The following is an 18,025-nucleotide window of genomic DNA, read 5'->3' as shown; positions in this document are numbered from 1 at the left end:
CCTGTTTTCAGGTGGGGGGTTTTGCCTATTTCTTTCCTCTCAATTCTCCATTTGGGGATTCTGTAACTTTTGCTTGTAATGGCCTTGATAATTATGCTGCTAGGGTTTGAGTTCAAGCTCCACAGATGGGTTATGTCTACTCACTAATGTTTCAGGAGTCAGAGTGAACACTTTACTCCTCCGACCATCACTGCCCCCGGCCTCACGGCAGTCCACCGGCCGTGCTGGCCATCCTAGGTTATTGCAGCTGCTGACATATGTCCTTGACTGAAGGAGAGTCGTATGGTTAGTCTTTGCCATATCTTTCACATTGTGATTGCTTTCTCCCACCGTCCTAAACTGACTAATCCTGGTCAGGTTTTGGTGTCTCTAGTTTGCCTGCTTTCTTCATGACATGCAAAAATGGAAAAAGTCGTGTGTTTTTGTACATATATATTGCCACATAGAAAAAGAACTCGAGATTTACATGTAAATGGTCAAAAAAATCAAAATTTTTGACCCAAGGCATCATACCAAGCACTCTTTTTCCTAATATTTTTCTCATGAAAATGTTGTTTTTTTCGTGAAATATGAAGAAAATGGAGGAACTTAACACTTTGAATTGACTGAAAATCATATTTTTTTAATATTTTATTATTTAATACATTGACAATATAACATGCATTTCATATTTTACACTCTCGATTAGTTAAAAACTATCACTTCATTGATAAATAATATTAAAAACTCCAAAACCTTTAAAAACAATCCATGTAAGATTCAAGAAAAAAAAAAGTAAAAAATCTCAAAATTATTGATATTTTGTTAATTTGCTTAATTCAATTGTTTTTTAAAATTTATAAAAACGTATCATCAATAATCTCAAAGCTAATGCATTAAATATACCTTGATATTCTCTCCCAAATCCTCCCTCCACCACAAAATATATTGTCCTTTTAATTTACGTACTTCCTCTTCCCTACTTTGTATGATATTATACTATTTGAGGTTTTGCAGACCATAGGAATTTCCAGTTTGGTTCAGCCAGAGGAGAGAGCTTCCAAGTGAAAAATGCCAAGGAGATCAGACTAGTTCGCACCTTTCTTTAGCAATGAAAATGTCTAGTGAGTTAATGGAGTGAAGTCTATTCAACCCAGTCCACACCTCCATAGCCAATATGGAAAGTCAAAAAGCCTTGTCAGGGGGGATCATAGACAAAGTTGTGGTAGAAAATCATTCATGTTGAAGAAGTCAGACACGTTTACTTCTGCATAAATACATCAGATTTCTCACGCATTTAACTGCAAAAGCCAAAGTGATCATGGCTATTCTTAAGGCTTCTTCACCATTTTTCTCTGGCTGTTCTTCCTCAGCTTCCTTTAGGAAAACCAGGGTCAGTGCTCTAATTAGTAACCCAAATGTTTCAGTTTCTAAGATCCTGAATGATGAGTTCCACAGAAGAAAAGGGTTGAAAACCTTTGAAGCAACCAATCCCCTGGTAGAAATTAAGCCTGCAAACAAGGAAGAAATCTTCAATTCAATGGTGTTGCGGGAGATGTATGCTATAATGGACATTGTAGCAGATAGAGCTGAAATGCACAAGAATATTGGAGCACAGCGTGATAACTGGAACTGGCTTCTGTTGAATTCTGTCAATGGGATGACAGTCACAGCTTCCATAATGGCTGGAATTGCAGCTGTTGGAGGAGGTGGAGGAGCATCGTTTTTGGCTCTGAAGCTATCTTCCAGTTTGCTTTACATGGCAGCAACCGGGGTTTTGGTGGTGATGAACAAGATACAGCCATCTCAGCTGGCTGAAGAACAAAGGAATGCTTCGAGATTATTTAAGAAGCTCCATGAGGAGATGAAGACAAACATTGCTCTTGGAAACCCGGATTCTGATGATGTGAAAGATGCAATGGAGAAAGTCTTGGCATTGGATAAAGCTTATCCACTTCCCTTGCTTGGTACCATGCTTGATAAGTTTCCATCACTTGTAAAGCCAGCTGTGTGGTGGCCAGAAGAGAAGGCTCAACAGGAAAAGCTGGTCAGGAAAGTAGAAAGAAACGGGTGGGATGAGGATCTTGAGGAAGAAATGAAGGAGATTGTTGGGGTTTTGAAGAGAAAAGACACTGAAGAATACATCAGGCTTAGCAAAATAGTGTTGAAAATCAATAAAACTCTAGCTATATGTGGCCCCTTGCTCACTGGCATAGCTGCACTTGGTTCTGCCTTGATGGGATCATCTTTCTGTGGCTCACTTGCTGCAATTTTGGGTGTAGTGTTCGGAGCTATGGCAATTGTTGTTAACAATTTGGAGCATGGTGGGCAGATTGGTATGGTGTTTGAGATGTATAGGAGCTCTGCTGGATTCTTCAGGCTCATGGGAGAGACCATAGAATCAACCTTGGGGGAAACAGAAGCAGATGAGAGGGAAAATGGAGAATTGTTTGAAGTGAAAGTGGCTCTTCAGCTTGGGAGAAGTTTGTCAGAGCTCAGAGACCTTGCAGATGCATCCCGTCCAGCTCATTCTTCAACACATGAAGAGTTTGCAAGCAAGCTCTTTTGATTCTTCTTTGAATCCATTTTTATCTTCATTGTCATGGAAGACTGAAAACTCTGGTCGACCAGCTTATTTCATGTACAATTTCTACGTTGACTGTATATGTTCAAAATGTAATTAATTAAAAAAAGAGAGAACTAGACTTTGTCCAAGCCCAGACATGAATGAGCTCTGTGGATTTCTTGTAGGCCCAAGTTCTCTTAATGCCATAAGCCCAGAAGGTGAAAGGGTTGGCAGTCAGATAGACTCTGCCCAAGCCCATATAGATACTTTATCAGGCATTAATTGGTTTTAATTCTTCAACCCAAGTCGAATTCAGTCGAACACTTGTAAACCAATCAGCTCAGCTGGTTTCTTACCAGCCCAAGTTTCCTTGGGCTTTAGTACAAGGATAAGGAGAGATGGACTATGATGTCCAAGCCCATATAGAACATTTATCAGGCGTAAATTCTTCAATCAAACCCAAGTTCAGTCCAAGTTATGTCATGAGAAAGAAAAGATGGGTATAGGTAGATCTCAAAGCCCAAATACAATATGATCAGGCTTTAGTTCTTCAACTTAAGCTAACCTACACCTTTGTGGAGTCGTATAGAGGGCAAAGTTTTTGAACTTTTAAATTTGTTGAGGAGTAGAGACAGAACAAAGAAATTATTGGAACATATTTAAAAAAAAAAAGCCTCAAAGTGCATGAGAAAGTGCATAACCAAAGGTCGAAGAGCCTAGCACTTTAATGTTGGTGATTTTCTTCAATGATACAAGACTAATAAACTTATTATAATCGATATTTGATTTAGTGATTGGTGCATGATTATCAACTCATTTGTTATTTAGTAATTTGCTATTTAGTAACTTGTTAGACCTTTGGCTTAATGTCACTATGTTTTTACATAGGAATTGTAAGAAAGAAAAAGATTAGAGAAAGTTCTTGTTGTGCTGCTTGAAAACTAAGCCTGCAAGTTATTCCATTTCACCTTGTGAACACGTGTTACACACATTTCCTATTAGTGAAGATATATTCTATCCTCTCTGTTAGTTATGGAAAGAATAATTCTTTAATTGAACCAACAGCTGAAGTTTTGAAGCAGATACCAAATATTTTCAACATGTCAAGTCATTTTCACCCCATAAATTTGAATATGATTTCCTCATAACCCATTGCAGTTGTATGTTTTTTTCCCGAATAGCTTCATTAGTTCAACATGTTCCATCTCTTGTTCATACTTGTTTCTGCTGAAATGGCTCTGGTTTTGGTACTTCTGTTCAGCTCTCCTCTGAGGAACCTGGTGATCAAGGTATTGGACAAGATTAAAGAAGGGAGAGGCCCTGTGATTTCAAAGACTGTTGCAGGAACTTTGTTTGTTGTCTTTATCTCCATCTCATACAACGCAATAGAGATCCAGAAACGGGCACTGGAAGGAGGTGTGATCAATCCAACTGATGAGGTTCTCTTGGCCAATCGAATCCTGGAAGCATCCCTTATGGGTAATTCATCATCATGAACTTGAATTTAATGTTCCTGTAAGAGTTTTTAACCATGTAGACCAATTCCAGAAGCTAAGTTTTCATGCTTTAAGATATGCTTGCTAGCTAGATAGCTGTCAGGACTGAATCTTAATCTGTTGTCTTGTCTGCTGCATTTGTAGAAACCATGGGTTTGACATTGTTTCCAATATGGTATAAGTAAGCTGAACTTAAAGACTGGGAAAATTGGTGTCTGAAAAGGCTCTTTACTAGCTTATATAGATTGCTTCATAGACTAGGTAAAATTACAGCATTGATTCTTCATTCACTGCAAAAGTTATAATTAATCTTAGTAGATGGTTTAACCTTGCTCATTATGTACCATTGCCTGAATTGCTTGAAATTGTCAGATTAAAATCCTCTGCCCCCACTTGGTATCTCGTTTCTTTCATAAATTTATATCACGTGTCCAATCTTAATTATTGATTAAAAACCCTAATTTTAATAGAACGGTCAGAGTGACGTTAATATAAGAAGTTTATTAGATACGTCGTGTAAAATTAGGATAGAGACATCAAACAGGACATCAAACGGGAGTAGAAGATTTTCATTCGAAATTATCAGCAGGGTGCATTTTCTTAGCAAAAAAGAAAAGCTCAAATGACCCTTTGAAGGAAGTTTTCTAACTTTCATATCAAAGGATTATATTACAGGGTTTGCTCTATTCCTTGCACTGGTTACATATAGATTACACTACCATATCAAAGAGCTCAATCCAGCAAGGAGGAGATTGGAGGCAGATGAAAAAGCAGAACCAATGGTTGTAGAAGGTTCTCTAAAGCAAGAACACTCAAAGAAGGCAACAGCTTCCAGAACAAGTGATGTTAGACTGAAAGATTAGTCTTCGTAGACTAAAGCTTTATGCTTAATTTACTTGATAAAACAGAAATGTAAACATGCCTAAGACAAGGTCTTATGTTATGATAAGATTCAAGAATAAGAAGAATGAAATTCATGGTGTTGATTATGGTAGATTCATCAAATTGCTCAAACATTATATGGCCAGACAGACTTTTCCTGTTGTCTGATATCAATCATGAATCAAAATTTCTAATAACCCAGATCAGACCTTCCTTCAGAACTTGAATGAACTTTTTACCTGAGACTGGAAAACTGGCATGGGATGGACCCAAACCAGAAGGCTACAATGAATCAAATCATGAATAGTCTAGAAGGATTAACTTGCAGCTGGTGGTTTCAAAGATGGGGAATTTTCAGTTTCATGGACAAAGATTATGTAATTGTCAAACAAACATGTGAAAGGCTGATACTTGGCCTGAGTAAGTAAATACACCTGCCATTGTTGAACCAAGATTGTAAAAGGGTAATGCTTAGTCATCATTTCTCTGTCAGTTGACTCAAACAAGATTAGGCAAACCAAAACAATGTCTGTTTCTCCCACTTGTGCACCTAAAAGCCTCTTCTGTTTTTTGCTTTCACATGTGAAGTTTCTTCACAGAAGACTGAGAGTAGTTGACCTTCCTGATAGCTTGACTCTGTTAAAAGTCATTGCATGATACATTAAAAAAATGAAGTCAACCCCCCTCCCTTCCAGTCTCCCTCAAGCACCTAATGCTTCAGCATCAGCCTTTCTAGAAGAGACTGATGCAACTAATCAAGATCAAGGGGAAAAACTAGGTTCAATGTTTTGACTTAATCTCCATTGCTGTAACTGTAAGATATAGAAGAAAAATCTATTTCTACTGGATTCCACAACGACAAACCTCACAGCTTTAGTGTCATGGTCTACACCCACCCGTAAGGTATTATTTACTGAGTATGAACACTTAAATACCCAATCATACTTTAATTCACAGTTGACATAGAATTCACGACTTTTCTTTGAGACTGTGATACTTAGCATCCAAACATATAATTCAATGGTAAATGCATGTATTCCGGGTTCAAAACAGTGAAGCCCTTGGACTTTTTTATGTACTTAGATCCTCATTTTATGCAGAAAATTATCGGGAATGTTTTTGGTAATTGCCCTCATTTTGCAAGTACAGAACTAATGAAACAGCCACATGCATTTGCCTAAGGCGGAATAGGCTAAGATTAATTTATTAATCTTAGTTAACCCACAAAGGTAACGAGAAGCCAAGCTTGACTTGTTCCTTATCTGTCTACATGAGCCTAAAGTCTCTTCTGTTCACACAAGGAAGTGTGAACGCAATTAATAGTGGCTGGTGACTTTGTTCAGAAGTCATACTTTTCAAAACAGCAGCAGGCCAAGTTAATCACCGGCTTGCTGCCGGCCGGCCATCTCAGCCTCACCGTTTGAAATTAAGAATATGATTCATATATGAAAGATGGGATATTGGAAAGAGATTCAATAGAACAAGAATTTTCATTAACTGTCTGAAAATTGAGATTGTCTGATACAAAAGAATCATCTGTTACACTGTCAAATGGCAATATAAGGTCTGTTCTAACTCTAATCCTGCTAAAATCAATGATGGTTTCAATAGAATTATCCAACAAGTTACCAAGATCTAAGATTGAGCTTTCAATGGTAAGTTCATCTTGGAAAAGATCCAGGAATGATGGAGTTGAAAATGAAGAATCATCTCCTAAGATGGCATTGCTCTCACCAGAACAATCCTTGGTTTCTTCAATGTCGATGCTTCTAACTGTGATCCAATCTTCATTCCAAGTCCAATTGGAAGCATTGGAAGCTGGTGACAGAGTGGCTTGAAGCAGTTTCTTGATCCTGTTGGCTGGAGAACTCGAAGAAATCCCTTCAGGAATCAAATTCTTAGGACTTTCCACCACATCAAGTGAATCCCAGAAAGCTTGATCCAACACAGAACTTGGAGAATCCATGGTGGAATCCTTTACTTCCTTCAAATGGGTATCCAATTCTTCCACAAATGGATGTTGAAGCAATTCTTTAGCTGTCCATCTCTCTTTGGCATCCCTCCTCAGACACTTGCTAACAAAATCCTTACCTTTCTCGCAAAACCACTTGGGAATCTCGGGTACATCCCCGGAAAATCCAATCTTATAAAGAGCTGACACCGGATCATTCAGCTCCGGCCATGGTGAATTTCCGGTGCCCATCTCTATAATTGTACATCCAAGAGCCCATATATCAGCTCCATAACCCTGCTCCTTCCCACGTGCCACCTCCGGTGCCATGAAAGCCGGTGTACCGGAAAATGCTGACGTGTCGAACCGATCATCACCACCAACTTTTCCCATCAACTTAGCACAACCAAGATCAGCAATCTTCGCTCCTTCTTCACCTATCAAAATATTCTGGCTCTTGATGTCACAATGCACCACCCCATTCCCATGAAGATAATCCAAGCCTTGTAGAATCTGCCTGGTGTACAACCTCACTTTCTCTTCACCCAATCTCCCCCCGACCCTTTGAATCTCCTCGAACAGCGTGCCGCCGGCGACATACTCCATGCAAAGGTTGTACGTAGGCTTGTTACTACTCGTTTCGTTCCTAACACCACACCCTATGTACTTAACTATACGAGTACAGCTCAGTTTGGACAACAAGTAACTCTCTCTTTGTAACAACATGGAGTGACACAACTCGCTCGACTTCACCGCGAAAACCTCCCCGGAAGGCACCGCGGTGGCTAGAGACACCGTGGCGGTGGCTCCACGGCCTATGGCAGGTCCTCTAATCCACTCCATATGAACACCAACCCAAGAAACAAAGATGGGTTCTATGATATATAAACAAATGTGTGTGTGTATATATATAGAAACTTTGGGTTGGGTGACTAAATCCAAACCATATGCAACAACTTAAGAAAGATTCTTCAGCTATTTATGATCGTCCGCAAATGGACAAAAATCTCTTTCTTACTTTGTTGGTCTTGGTTCGTACCACGTGGCACAATGTGTGTGCCCCTCCCCCTTGTTTTGACAGCTCCTCCGACCGCCTACGGACGGCGGTTGCTTAGGCTTGTAATAAAGCAATTCACATGACGACACGTGAGCACGTGCCGAGATTGCGGTGTGGAATGAACAGGATTATTGGGGTTAATTAACTCCTTAATTAAGGTTTTGCGGCGCAAAGTTGTTTAATTAACAGTTAACCGTAAGCGCGAATTCGAGTTTTATATCTTGCTTAGTTTGCAAGCTCTAATAAAATAAAATTCAATACTCCATACTCTCGATATTATCTTAATCTTCGAAAAAGTTGAAGAAAGATAAACATTTAGAGACAGATACACTATTATTTTACTGCACTATAAGGCTTAATTGGACAGACTTGAATGTGGCTATGCATGCATGAATGAATGAATGTCTACATCATTTGTGCTTGTTAAGTAACTTAGCAAACTGTTTAACTGATTTGAATTGAGAAAAAGTTATGAATGATGTGAAAGATACTCTTTGAAAATTATTGTTTATTCAACCTTATCTTCTTCATTAATCCCTTTTTTTTTCATTTTAAAGTAATATTATTTATAAGTAATTAAAATTTTAACTAGGTTAAGAAAAGAAATAGATTTCGAATATGGAAAGATAAAATACATTTAAAAAGTATTATCTTAATTCAATTCGAGTTTATTAGATTGTAAAAAAATATCTTGTCATAAAATAATATATTTGAACAAGTTTTATAAATCTTGCTATAGATCGTTACAGAAGATTTTCGATTGTAAAATTTGAGAAATATATACATATAGATCTCAACCTTGTGCAAAAGCTACATTAATTTCTTGTAATTGAGGTACATTGAAGTAATCTTAGTATTGTGGGATGTGGAGATACGTGCTCCACACCCAATTCTTTGCAATGTGAAATCAGCAAACAAAAGAAAAAAAAAAAGCTTAGTCTACCTAAGAACATGTTCTTGCTTTCCAAGGGCATGAACTTGCAAAGTTGGCCTATTGATTAGAGGGAATCAAAGCAAAAGTAAAAGAGCCGGCAAAAGAGGTTGGCAGGCAACCAACTGGCTTTTTTTCCAAGTCTTGGGAAAGTTTTCTGGGATTAGTCAGGCTTGACGATGGTAATTAGATAACGTAAAATATTTTTTTAAGATTAATATTTGATATATTGACAGCCTATTAATTTTTATATATAATTTAAATTATTAGATTTTGACATCTCATTAACAGAATATTATTTAAAAGAATAAAAAATTTATAAAATCTTGAAAAGATATCAAATTTTAACAACAATTTTTTATTTTTTTCAAAATAATACGTATAGAGATTTGATTACTTGATAATATATAAAAATTATACACTGTTTATGTATCAATTTTTTTTTTTAAGTGAGGTTAAAGTAATGTCTATCCTAACAGTTGAAAAAGGGCAACTTTTGTTTGTAATTCTTATCTCTGAATAGAAATCAATTTCCTTGTAAAAGTTGTAACCTTAGCCTCTTTTTTGTGTTTTTGAGTTGGTGGGGTCAATGGTGAGCCTCTTTGTTTTAAGGCTGATTCAGCTGGTCGGTGCCGATATTCTTAAATTGGACTGTTGGCTAAACCTTTTCAGACTGACTCTTTACAGCTAGGGTGCACCACCAGGTGAAACATGATTTTAATCCCCCCACCAACCCCCCTTTGATCTTGGCAGTAACCAACTATCCCTCCTCCAATCTTTTTCTCCTTTTGTCTCTTTCTTATCTTTTATCCTAAAATTTTTTAATTTTAAAGGTGAAAATGGTTTCATCAGGTAAAAAAATTTTCAGGAAAAATGATTTTCATCCTTTGAATAAGAAAAAACAAAGGTGAAAATGATTTCTGATAAATGTTTTTACCACTTTGATTGTTTGAAAGATAAAAAATTATTTCATCAACGAAAAAATTTTACAGATCAACAGAATAAAACCCATTGACCCTGTAAATTAACTTAAGCCCTTTAAATAAAAAAAATACATATATACTAATTATTGAATTAAATAGTATAGATTTTCTTCTCTTTTTTATCACTCATTTTTTAAAATGTTTTTTTTATTCAAAATAAAAAATTCGAGTCCATCTCTTTGAATAAGACAAAATACATACTAATCATTAAGTTAAATCCTTGGGTGCATCTTTCAACCTTGATCCTAATCCCTTGCTTAATGATTAAAATATTTGCTTGTACGATGAATATGGTTCAATGCCTTATTTTGTCCGGTTGTACAACCTAAACTGTAGCAACGCAATACTTAAAAACAACCACTGACACAGCTCTCTTAAATTTGTTATCCACAATGCTCAGCTGGATTATATTTTTGTGTTTAATTGTAACCTACTTTTCCAGTTATGCTCCTGTTTCATACTCGCTGGCTATTAATTCCATGATGACAGTTCAAAAGAAGTGTTTTGACCCTCAGGATTGACAATCAATAACGACAGCCTGACATCCTGACCTTATCTAACATTTTGCTAATTATTGTTCCAATCAATGTTTCCATCACTGTTCTTGATTGATCATTGATTCTCTTCTACCCAATCCTTTGAGCTAATCTCATTGATTTATGCCAGAAATGCAAGCTCAATTTCTAACTCAAATCCAATTACTTAGAATGCAAGTTCTGTGTCACAATCTACACTAACCTGTGAAATATTATCCGTTTTGACTTACTTAAATTGAAAATGATGTGAACACTTAAATACCCTAACTATTTTAATACATAACAGATATGAAATTCATGATTCCCCTTTGAGACTGTGACACTCGGCATCTCTGATCTTTCTCCTTTCCAACTACAGAACTCATAAAAATTGTCCAGAAATCATATGGTTTCATAAAGTGAAACATCAAACTGGCATATAAATTCATCCTATCTCCATGCCAGCCACCCACTTTACTACACTTAGCTGGCAAATGTATTATATGTAACAGATAAGACCTGACTGCAATAATATTTGATGATTAATCAATTCTTCTATACATGGAAAGAAACGAACTACGTCATCGACTTTGCATGACTTAAATTCTGCCACATTGAGCATTTGGCTGGATTGTAAAGTACATGAATGATTAAACATAGTTAGGTCTATCGGGAGTGACGTACCTTTCAAAGAAGAAACATGAAGTTCAGCATTCCTAGTCAAGTAGCCATGGAAGTCTTCTTTAGCTCTCATAAAAGCTAAAATTAGTTGCACATTTAAGTTCTTATAAGTAAACAGATAAGTATGGATCACATGAAATTCTTAAACAAAGTGCATCACACTCAACGATCCAGTGAAGATCCCAGATCATGTTTGCATAGATATTTACATGCAATTATCATTTGATACTTAATCCCCACAGTTCTAAGGGTACTACTAGCACTGCATAACATGAAGTTGTTTATAAAAGCAGAAAGTTTCACTTATGCAGCCTCGGCAAATCCAACTTGCAGGTTGCCATAGTCAAATACTGTATGGAACTGGCCCATAAAGACGTCGCCCAAGATCCTGTATTTCAATGAATAAAAGTAAGATTAACACAGTATCTACAACATTTGCCAGCCAAAAAGTTAACATCTAACATGACTGTAAGTTAAGCATAGACAATATAGTTATCCTTGGATGTATATGTGGGCGAGGACAGAGATTACCAGAGAGGTCCACGAGGAGGTGGCACATCCAGAGCAGTGAATCCACTGAGGCATTGAGCTACATCTCCCTCACCCACTTTCAGGACATACTGATTCCCATTGCCAAAAAAGGGAGAGAGGTCAGGAACAAAGAAACAATCAGTGGAAAGTAAAATGCCATTACAGCCACATCAACAGACTTAAAATTCATAAATTTTCGACCTATCCGAACCCATAGAACCATGATGGTACTTCATTACTGGAGCTAAAATGATATGACAACCATGATAATCATCATCCCATCAAAGGAAAAAGCCATAATATTTTACACAAATTCAACATAATACATTATACCTGCTCGGGGCTGAGCTCAAATATCTTTCCACCAATTGTGAACGAGACATTAGGCATAGTAGATAGACTGCTACAATCAACAGCTGATTCTCCCATTGGACTAGGCAACCGATCACAGAGCTGCAATTATCAATTTGGAAAAAAGTAAGCCCCTAGTCAAACTTGGCAAAATATCTAAAAGGTCGAAGAACGTAGGCTTACTCACCTCATTGATGTACTCAAGTATACGCTCCTGTGTCTGGTTCTGCTTAAGCTGGTTTTGCATCCATATAACTGTCATCTCACAAGTAGAACACATTGCATCATGCAAATCACCAGTGGCTTTCCCAGCATTCTCATGCACAACACTTTCAATCCCCGTACTGAACATAAAACATTTACAACATCAGCAAAGCAACAGTACACAGTCATTCAGACACATATACAAACATCTCTAAGCAAACTAACTGATTTGAGTTAAAGTGACAAGTTCACTCAAGATAAAAAACAGGGGGAAAAGAAAAAAGAAAGATTTGTGTTCAACCTTACACCTCGAGTTCCATCAAATGTGCACAAACCTATTTGTGAGCAAATTTTCAGTGGTTGGTCCTGTCAATGCATAATAATAAAAACAATAATTAGGAAGTCCAGCAAGAAACTACCAGAATCTTATTCTAACCATCTCCAGATACCATGTAGCTACAAGGCAATAAAAGCATGTTCAAAACCAATTATATACCTTAGATAAAAGCATATCAATTATTGTCTCTCCATACTGTGAAACTACAGTCTTGCATTCTTGACTTACAACCCCTGATGCTCCAATAGCATGATTGACTTGAGCAATAATAGCCTGAAACCATAGTATATAAAAAAATCACCAACGAAGGACCAGGACCAACAAACTGTTTTTGGCAGCAACTAGCCCATCCACACACAGGAAAATGCAATGAATACTACTGACAAACATTTATGATCATAGACATCAGATTACCCTAATAAATTGCAAGGTAGCATATATCAAGGGCCATGAATAATTGCTCTTCCAATGTTCATTTCATTAGAGAGATAAGCTGGAATAAGCATGCCATATGACAGAAAACAACCTTGGGGGTTCTAGAGTGAAATTTAAGGTCTTAACAAACAATAGCAACATCCTTATAAGGAAGGCAACACCTACTGCCACTTCAGTCATTAATAATACTATAACAGTAAAAATACATCCACAAAATTGTTTGAAGGAAAGGAGTGAAACTATATGCTTAGAATGTTAGTTAAAGGAGAGATTCTGTCATGTGCAAAATTATACATCCAATGTTTCCATGAGAAACTATCCAATGTTTCCATGAGAAACTATCATAGAAAGGACAAAATATAACATGGTTTACAACAACCTTTCTACAAAAGCACAGCTGCACAAGCATGCATGAATGCATAAATAGACACAAAAATTGATACAAACCGTAGGACCGGTTATCAAGGAAGTCCCAGAATCAGCAATTGCACTGCAGCCACCAGCACAAAGTCCTGAAAAATGTATAAGAAAGTAAGGAAACCAATAGAAGACTACAAAACATTTGCATGTCTCTTATCAATTATCCTATCCTGTTAAGTATAATGCCATGAAACATGTGTGCCAATTATCTTCATAACATAACTTTGAGAACAATTTCTTACCAGTTGTTTGGTTACCAATCAGGACATCACCCATATCAAACTGCACACCCAAAGAAATAGTAGCATTACTACAATGAATGCACAAAGTCAAATACTATATAAAACTAAAGAAAAGTTCAGAATACAAACCTGCCAGTATCCTTTCCGCGTTATAGGAACGTAAGTGTGATCCCCCTTGAAATGTTTTGGATCCATTCCACCAAAAACAACTTCCCCACCTATATCATCCTCAGGATCACGGTTAAACCAAAATGAGAAAACAGGTTCCTTAACAAGACCTTGATTGACCATATTGTACCTGGAACACTTAAAAAATCAAAATCCTGTGCAATACCAGTTGCATCATTCTTACTATAAACATCTTTATGCCAATAAACTGAAACCAACAACCACAACAGCACACAACAACAGAAAAGGTGCTATTCCGTACCACACAGGCACAGCATTTCCAACCGAAATCTCTTGAAATCCAAGTCCAAGTATCCCATCAAACTTGGCCACCAAAAATGTTATGCTGGGCTCCCTTGTTGCCTCGATAAATTCCTAAACAATAAAGAAGAAAAAGCCACTTATTCAGAAACACAGCCCATCTACACCAACCGTGCTGATGAATTACAGCTCAAACATATATAATAACCAATTTATTGAAGATACCTGATTTTTAACTACAAGATCACCAACTTGTACATTGTCCTCACTAAAGAATCCAGAAATAGCTCCAGTCCCGTATTGGATATCGGCTGGTTTACCTGCAAGTAGACTAATTAAAGAAAATATAGAGGCATTTACATCATTATCCTCACTTTGACTGAAATAAACAAGAATGAATTGTAATATCCTTCATCTTTATCCAAGTTTCTTCAATCTAAAGCACAAAAGAACTGATTATGGATAAGAACAAACATGCATGAGTTTCCAAATGGAGGAAACGATGCTTATATTTAACCTAAAAAAAAAAAAAAAAGCAGCTCGAAGATTGCAAAAGGCAAAGAGTCAATAATACCTAAATCCAACTACTGTGTTTGTTCTCAGTGGCATTTATAGATTGATCAACAGACAATAACCGGTTGGTAAGTGGAAAGAAAATCATGTGTGATACAAAAAGGGTTGGAGTTGAACACATATTAAAGTGTTGCAAATCATAATCAAGAAGATATACATTTCAGGAAAGCTAGAATGAGCCAAGAAATAGAAACAAACCATTAGCCTTGTAGGTGCTTGAACGGCTTGATTTATATCTTGAATGGAGATAGCAAGCTATCTGCACCCGGACACCAGCAACACATAAGAAACATTCCAAATTACCTAAGTACATGCTTAAGTACTCCAATATCAATTTAAGGAATAAAACTCACCGAGAAATAGCACTTAGATGAAGGGACCCACAAATTAGAACTACCAGTGTCAAAAATCACAGTGAAGTTCTGTGGAGGTGTGCCAATACCAATCTCACCAAAGTACTGAGCATCCAAGTAGTTCTTTAGTGCCACAATATCAATGTCCTCAGACTCTTGTAAGTTCCCTTGAAGACGATACTTTTTAAGAGAAGCTCTAAATGCCTCTCTCTCCTTGGAATCAAGGTGGGCAGCCAACCGATAGTTTTGATCGAACTTTCTCTTTTTCAGTCCAATTCTGACCAATCTCTCATTGGATATGGAAAATACGATAGGAAACAGAAGAAGACAAAGAAAAAGAGTGACTGTAGTAGTTTTGACTATTCTCCCCATTCTGATAACTGCAAGTCCGCAAATGCTAGGCAACAAAACCAAGATTTTAATCAGATATGATCAGGACTACAAAAGGCAAACCACAAAAATATCATATCAACACACAATTAGAAATAGTACTTTCACATAAAAGCTAGCACACCAGCCACTTTTCGCCTACGCAGGGATCAAAACCATCTATAGTTCTCCTAAGACTAATACATCTATTCAAAGAATGCACCCATGTACAGTTGTATCCCCAAAGTCTAAACTCTAAATACATATGCACAAGTTCTGTGACAACATCATGTCGTGTCCATTCCATGCTTTATATGATTGAATTTTTCATGTCACATGTTTGGTTGCCAAGAAAAACAGCATACACATATACCCACAACTTCAAATCTCACAAAAGAAAAGGTCAAATAATTTGATTAAAGCTAAGAGGAATCTTAATTAAAGTTAAATAGTTACTCTACACTTCAATTAATAGAAAGTAAGTACTATCGCTTTTCTATGATGTGCTACACACTGAAAAATCCCACAATTTCATGTTTGGTTGCCAAGAAAAGGATGGAAATAAACCATCAATCTACTTAAAACTTCAAAACAACATCGTCAGCTTAATTAAATTCAAAATTGAAGTCAAAAGAAATCTCAATCAAAGTCAACTTGTTAACCTTCACTTACAATTCAAATTTCCAGGAAATTTCACTTTTATTAGATCCCAAAACACTAAAAATTTAGCAATATCTCAATCAATGAACAGAAAACACTAAAAACAATTACTAGAAACTTAAAAGGAATAATCACAACTCCAAAATCGCATAATCAACTCAATTAAATTAAACAAATAGAAGTTTCAAAGCACTCTTAATCAAAGTTAAACACTTAACCTTCACTTAAAATTCAAATCTCCCGGAAATTTCACCTTTCTCAGATCCCAAAACACTAAAAGTCGCACAACATCTCACTCAACCGAACAGAAAACACTAGAAACAATTACTAGGAACTTAAAAGTAATAATCACAGCTTCAAAAATCGAATGGTCAACTCAACTAAATTAATCAAATCGAAGTTCCAAAGCACTCTTAATCAAAGTTAAACAGTTAACCTTCACTTAAAATTCAAATTTCCAGGAAATTTTACTTTTCAAAGATCCCAAAACACTAAAAATCCCACAATATCTCACTCAACCAAACAGAAAACACTGAAAACAATTACTAGAAACTTAAAAGAGATAATCACAACTTCAAAAATCGTATGGTCAACTCAACTAAAGTAATCAATCGAAGTTCCAAAGCACTTTAATCATAGTCAAACAGTTAACCTTCACTTAAAATTCAAATTTCCAGGAAATTTCACTTTTCACGGATCCCAAAACACTAAAAATCCCACAACACCTCACTCAACCAAACAAAAAACAATTATTAGAAACTTAAAAAAGATAATCACAACTTCGAAAATCGCCTAATCAACTCAATTATAAATCAAACAAATCCAAGTTCCAAAACACTCTTAATCAAACTCAAACAGTTAATCTTCACTTAACTAAAAACTGAAGACCACAACAAAATTACTATAAACAAAAAAAAAAACCGCAACTAGCAGAAAGGAGTAATCAAAAGCATAATAAGCTAAAAGATGAGAGAAAATTAAAGTAAAATTACCTAACTAATTCAGATAAAAAAATTTTAAAAAATAATTAAAAATAAAAAGCTCCTTACGTTTTAGTGATGATTTCGACAAGAAAAGCTGAGCAGAAGAAATGAAGGACGACGAAGACCGCAGATAAAGGAGGACATTTTAAAGAGAGGGAGTGTTGAATTAGCGGGCTTCTTGGAGAATCATAGCCGTACACGTGGACCCGTTTAATTGATGATACTATTTTTAAATTCGGTTTCTCTTTTTCTTATTAAGTAAGAAAATCTAGAGATGATCCGGTGCGGTTGAGTGTATCAGGATTATCGGAAAGGGGAAGGAAAGGAACCGTGGATTTGATGATGAGAGGTTTAGGTGGAAGTGCGAAAGTTTGGGAGGTAGTTTAAGATGATAGATCGGGTAACACTGGATAACAACAAAGAGGACCTTTAATTAATTGCTGATGGGCATATGGGCCCCCATACAGAATAAATGTGCCAAATTCAAGATAATTTTTAAAAAAAATTTTAGCATTTTGTGAAAAATGAAAAAAATTAAACATCGTAAATTATTTTATTCCCACATTATATCCGATCAAAAAATTATTAGATATTTTTTCACGTAAATAACTAATATCGAGTTTGTTAATATTATTTATTTCACACGAATAAAAATATCTCACCTCGATAATAGTATATTCCATTTTCAAGTAAAATAAAATTAAAATCGAATTTAAAATTATAATGTCAATATGTCACCTACCCAAACCTTAGCATCATTTTCTCATTAAAAGTCAAAATAGTTGTACCATTCAAATTTACTCTTGGAGAAAACCACACAATATTACATAAATTGCACTACTAGGTTAAATTAGTCAGACTTTGTTAAAAACTAAGCAAGGCTTTGATAGTACAAAAATAGGGTTTTGAAAAAAAAAATAAAAGTTAAATAAGATGATTTTGATACCATTTTATGCGAAAATTTTTTTTATATAATATCGTAATCATAATTATAATTACATCGTAATTTAATAAAATTTCACCGATTTAACTTATAATGTGAACAATTTCTATAATAATGTTAACGCATACTTTTCTCGAGGCAACATGTGATAAAT

The 18,025-nt window shown here is 36.0% G+C and overlaps 3 protein-coding genes and 1 pseudogene across 4 annotated transcripts; 2 read left to right on the top strand and 2 right to left on the bottom strand.

Annotated features, from left to right (window-relative positions):
* The first annotated feature begins 1,129 nt into the window (after positions 1-1,129).
* On the top strand, positions 1,130-2,679 carry LOC108662976 (putative F-box protein At4g22030 pseudogene; annotated as a pseudogene).
* Positions 2,680-3,610: 931 nt separating this feature from the next.
* LOC18593469 (B-cell receptor-associated protein 31-like protein) lies at positions 3,611-5,037 on the top strand. Of its 2 annotated transcripts, none has more exons than XM_088808391.1 (2): positions 3,611-4,024; positions 4,751-5,037. In XM_088808391.1, the coding sequence occupies exons 1-2, from the start codon at positions 3,742-3,744 to the stop codon at positions 4,828-4,830; spliced, it is 363 nt and encodes a 120-aa protein (XP_088664517.1). In that variant the 5' UTR covers positions 3,611-3,741; the 3' UTR covers positions 4,831-5,037. The 2 variants fall into 2 exon arrangements, with proteins under 2 accessions (XP_088664517.1, XP_017980065.2); XM_018124576.2 differs by having other exon boundaries at positions 3,614-4,024; positions 4,717-5,037.
* Positions 5,038-6,349: 1,312 nt separating this feature from the next.
* Positions 6,350-7,795, bottom strand: MAPKKK15 (mitogen-activated protein kinase kinase kinase 15). Its single transcript, XM_007020707.3, has one exon. The coding sequence runs from the start codon at positions 7,715-7,717 to the stop codon at positions 6,350-6,352; it is 1,368 nt and encodes a 455-aa protein (XP_007020769.3). The 5' UTR covers positions 7,718-7,795.
* Positions 7,796-11,085: 3,290 nt separating this feature from the next.
* On the bottom strand, positions 11,086-17,131 carry LOC18593467 (aspartic proteinase). Its single transcript, XM_007020706.3, has 14 exons — positions 16,995-17,131; positions 14,917-15,313; positions 14,762-14,822; positions 14,216-14,310; positions 13,992-14,104; positions 13,691-13,859; positions 13,562-13,601; positions 13,347-13,411; positions 12,624-12,737; positions 12,429-12,493; positions 12,111-12,267; positions 11,906-12,025; positions 11,573-11,661; positions 11,086-11,429 (listed from the first exon to the last, which is right to left on the bottom strand). The coding sequence occupies exons 2-14, from the start codon at positions 15,286-15,288 to the stop codon at positions 11,345-11,347; spliced, it is 1,545 nt and encodes a 514-aa protein (XP_007020768.3). The 5' UTR covers positions 15,289-15,313; positions 16,995-17,131; the 3' UTR covers positions 11,086-11,344.
* Positions 17,132-18,025: the final 894 nt, after the last annotated feature.

Source organism: Theobroma cacao, chromosome 7 (genome assembly GCF_053813885.1).
Source record: "Theobroma cacao isolate CCN51 chromosome 7, ASM5381388v1, whole genome shotgun sequence".
Lineage (NCBI taxonomy): Eukaryota > Viridiplantae > Streptophyta > Magnoliopsida > Malvales > Malvaceae > Theobroma > Theobroma cacao.
This window is presented reverse-complemented; position numbering and strand designations above follow the sequence as displayed.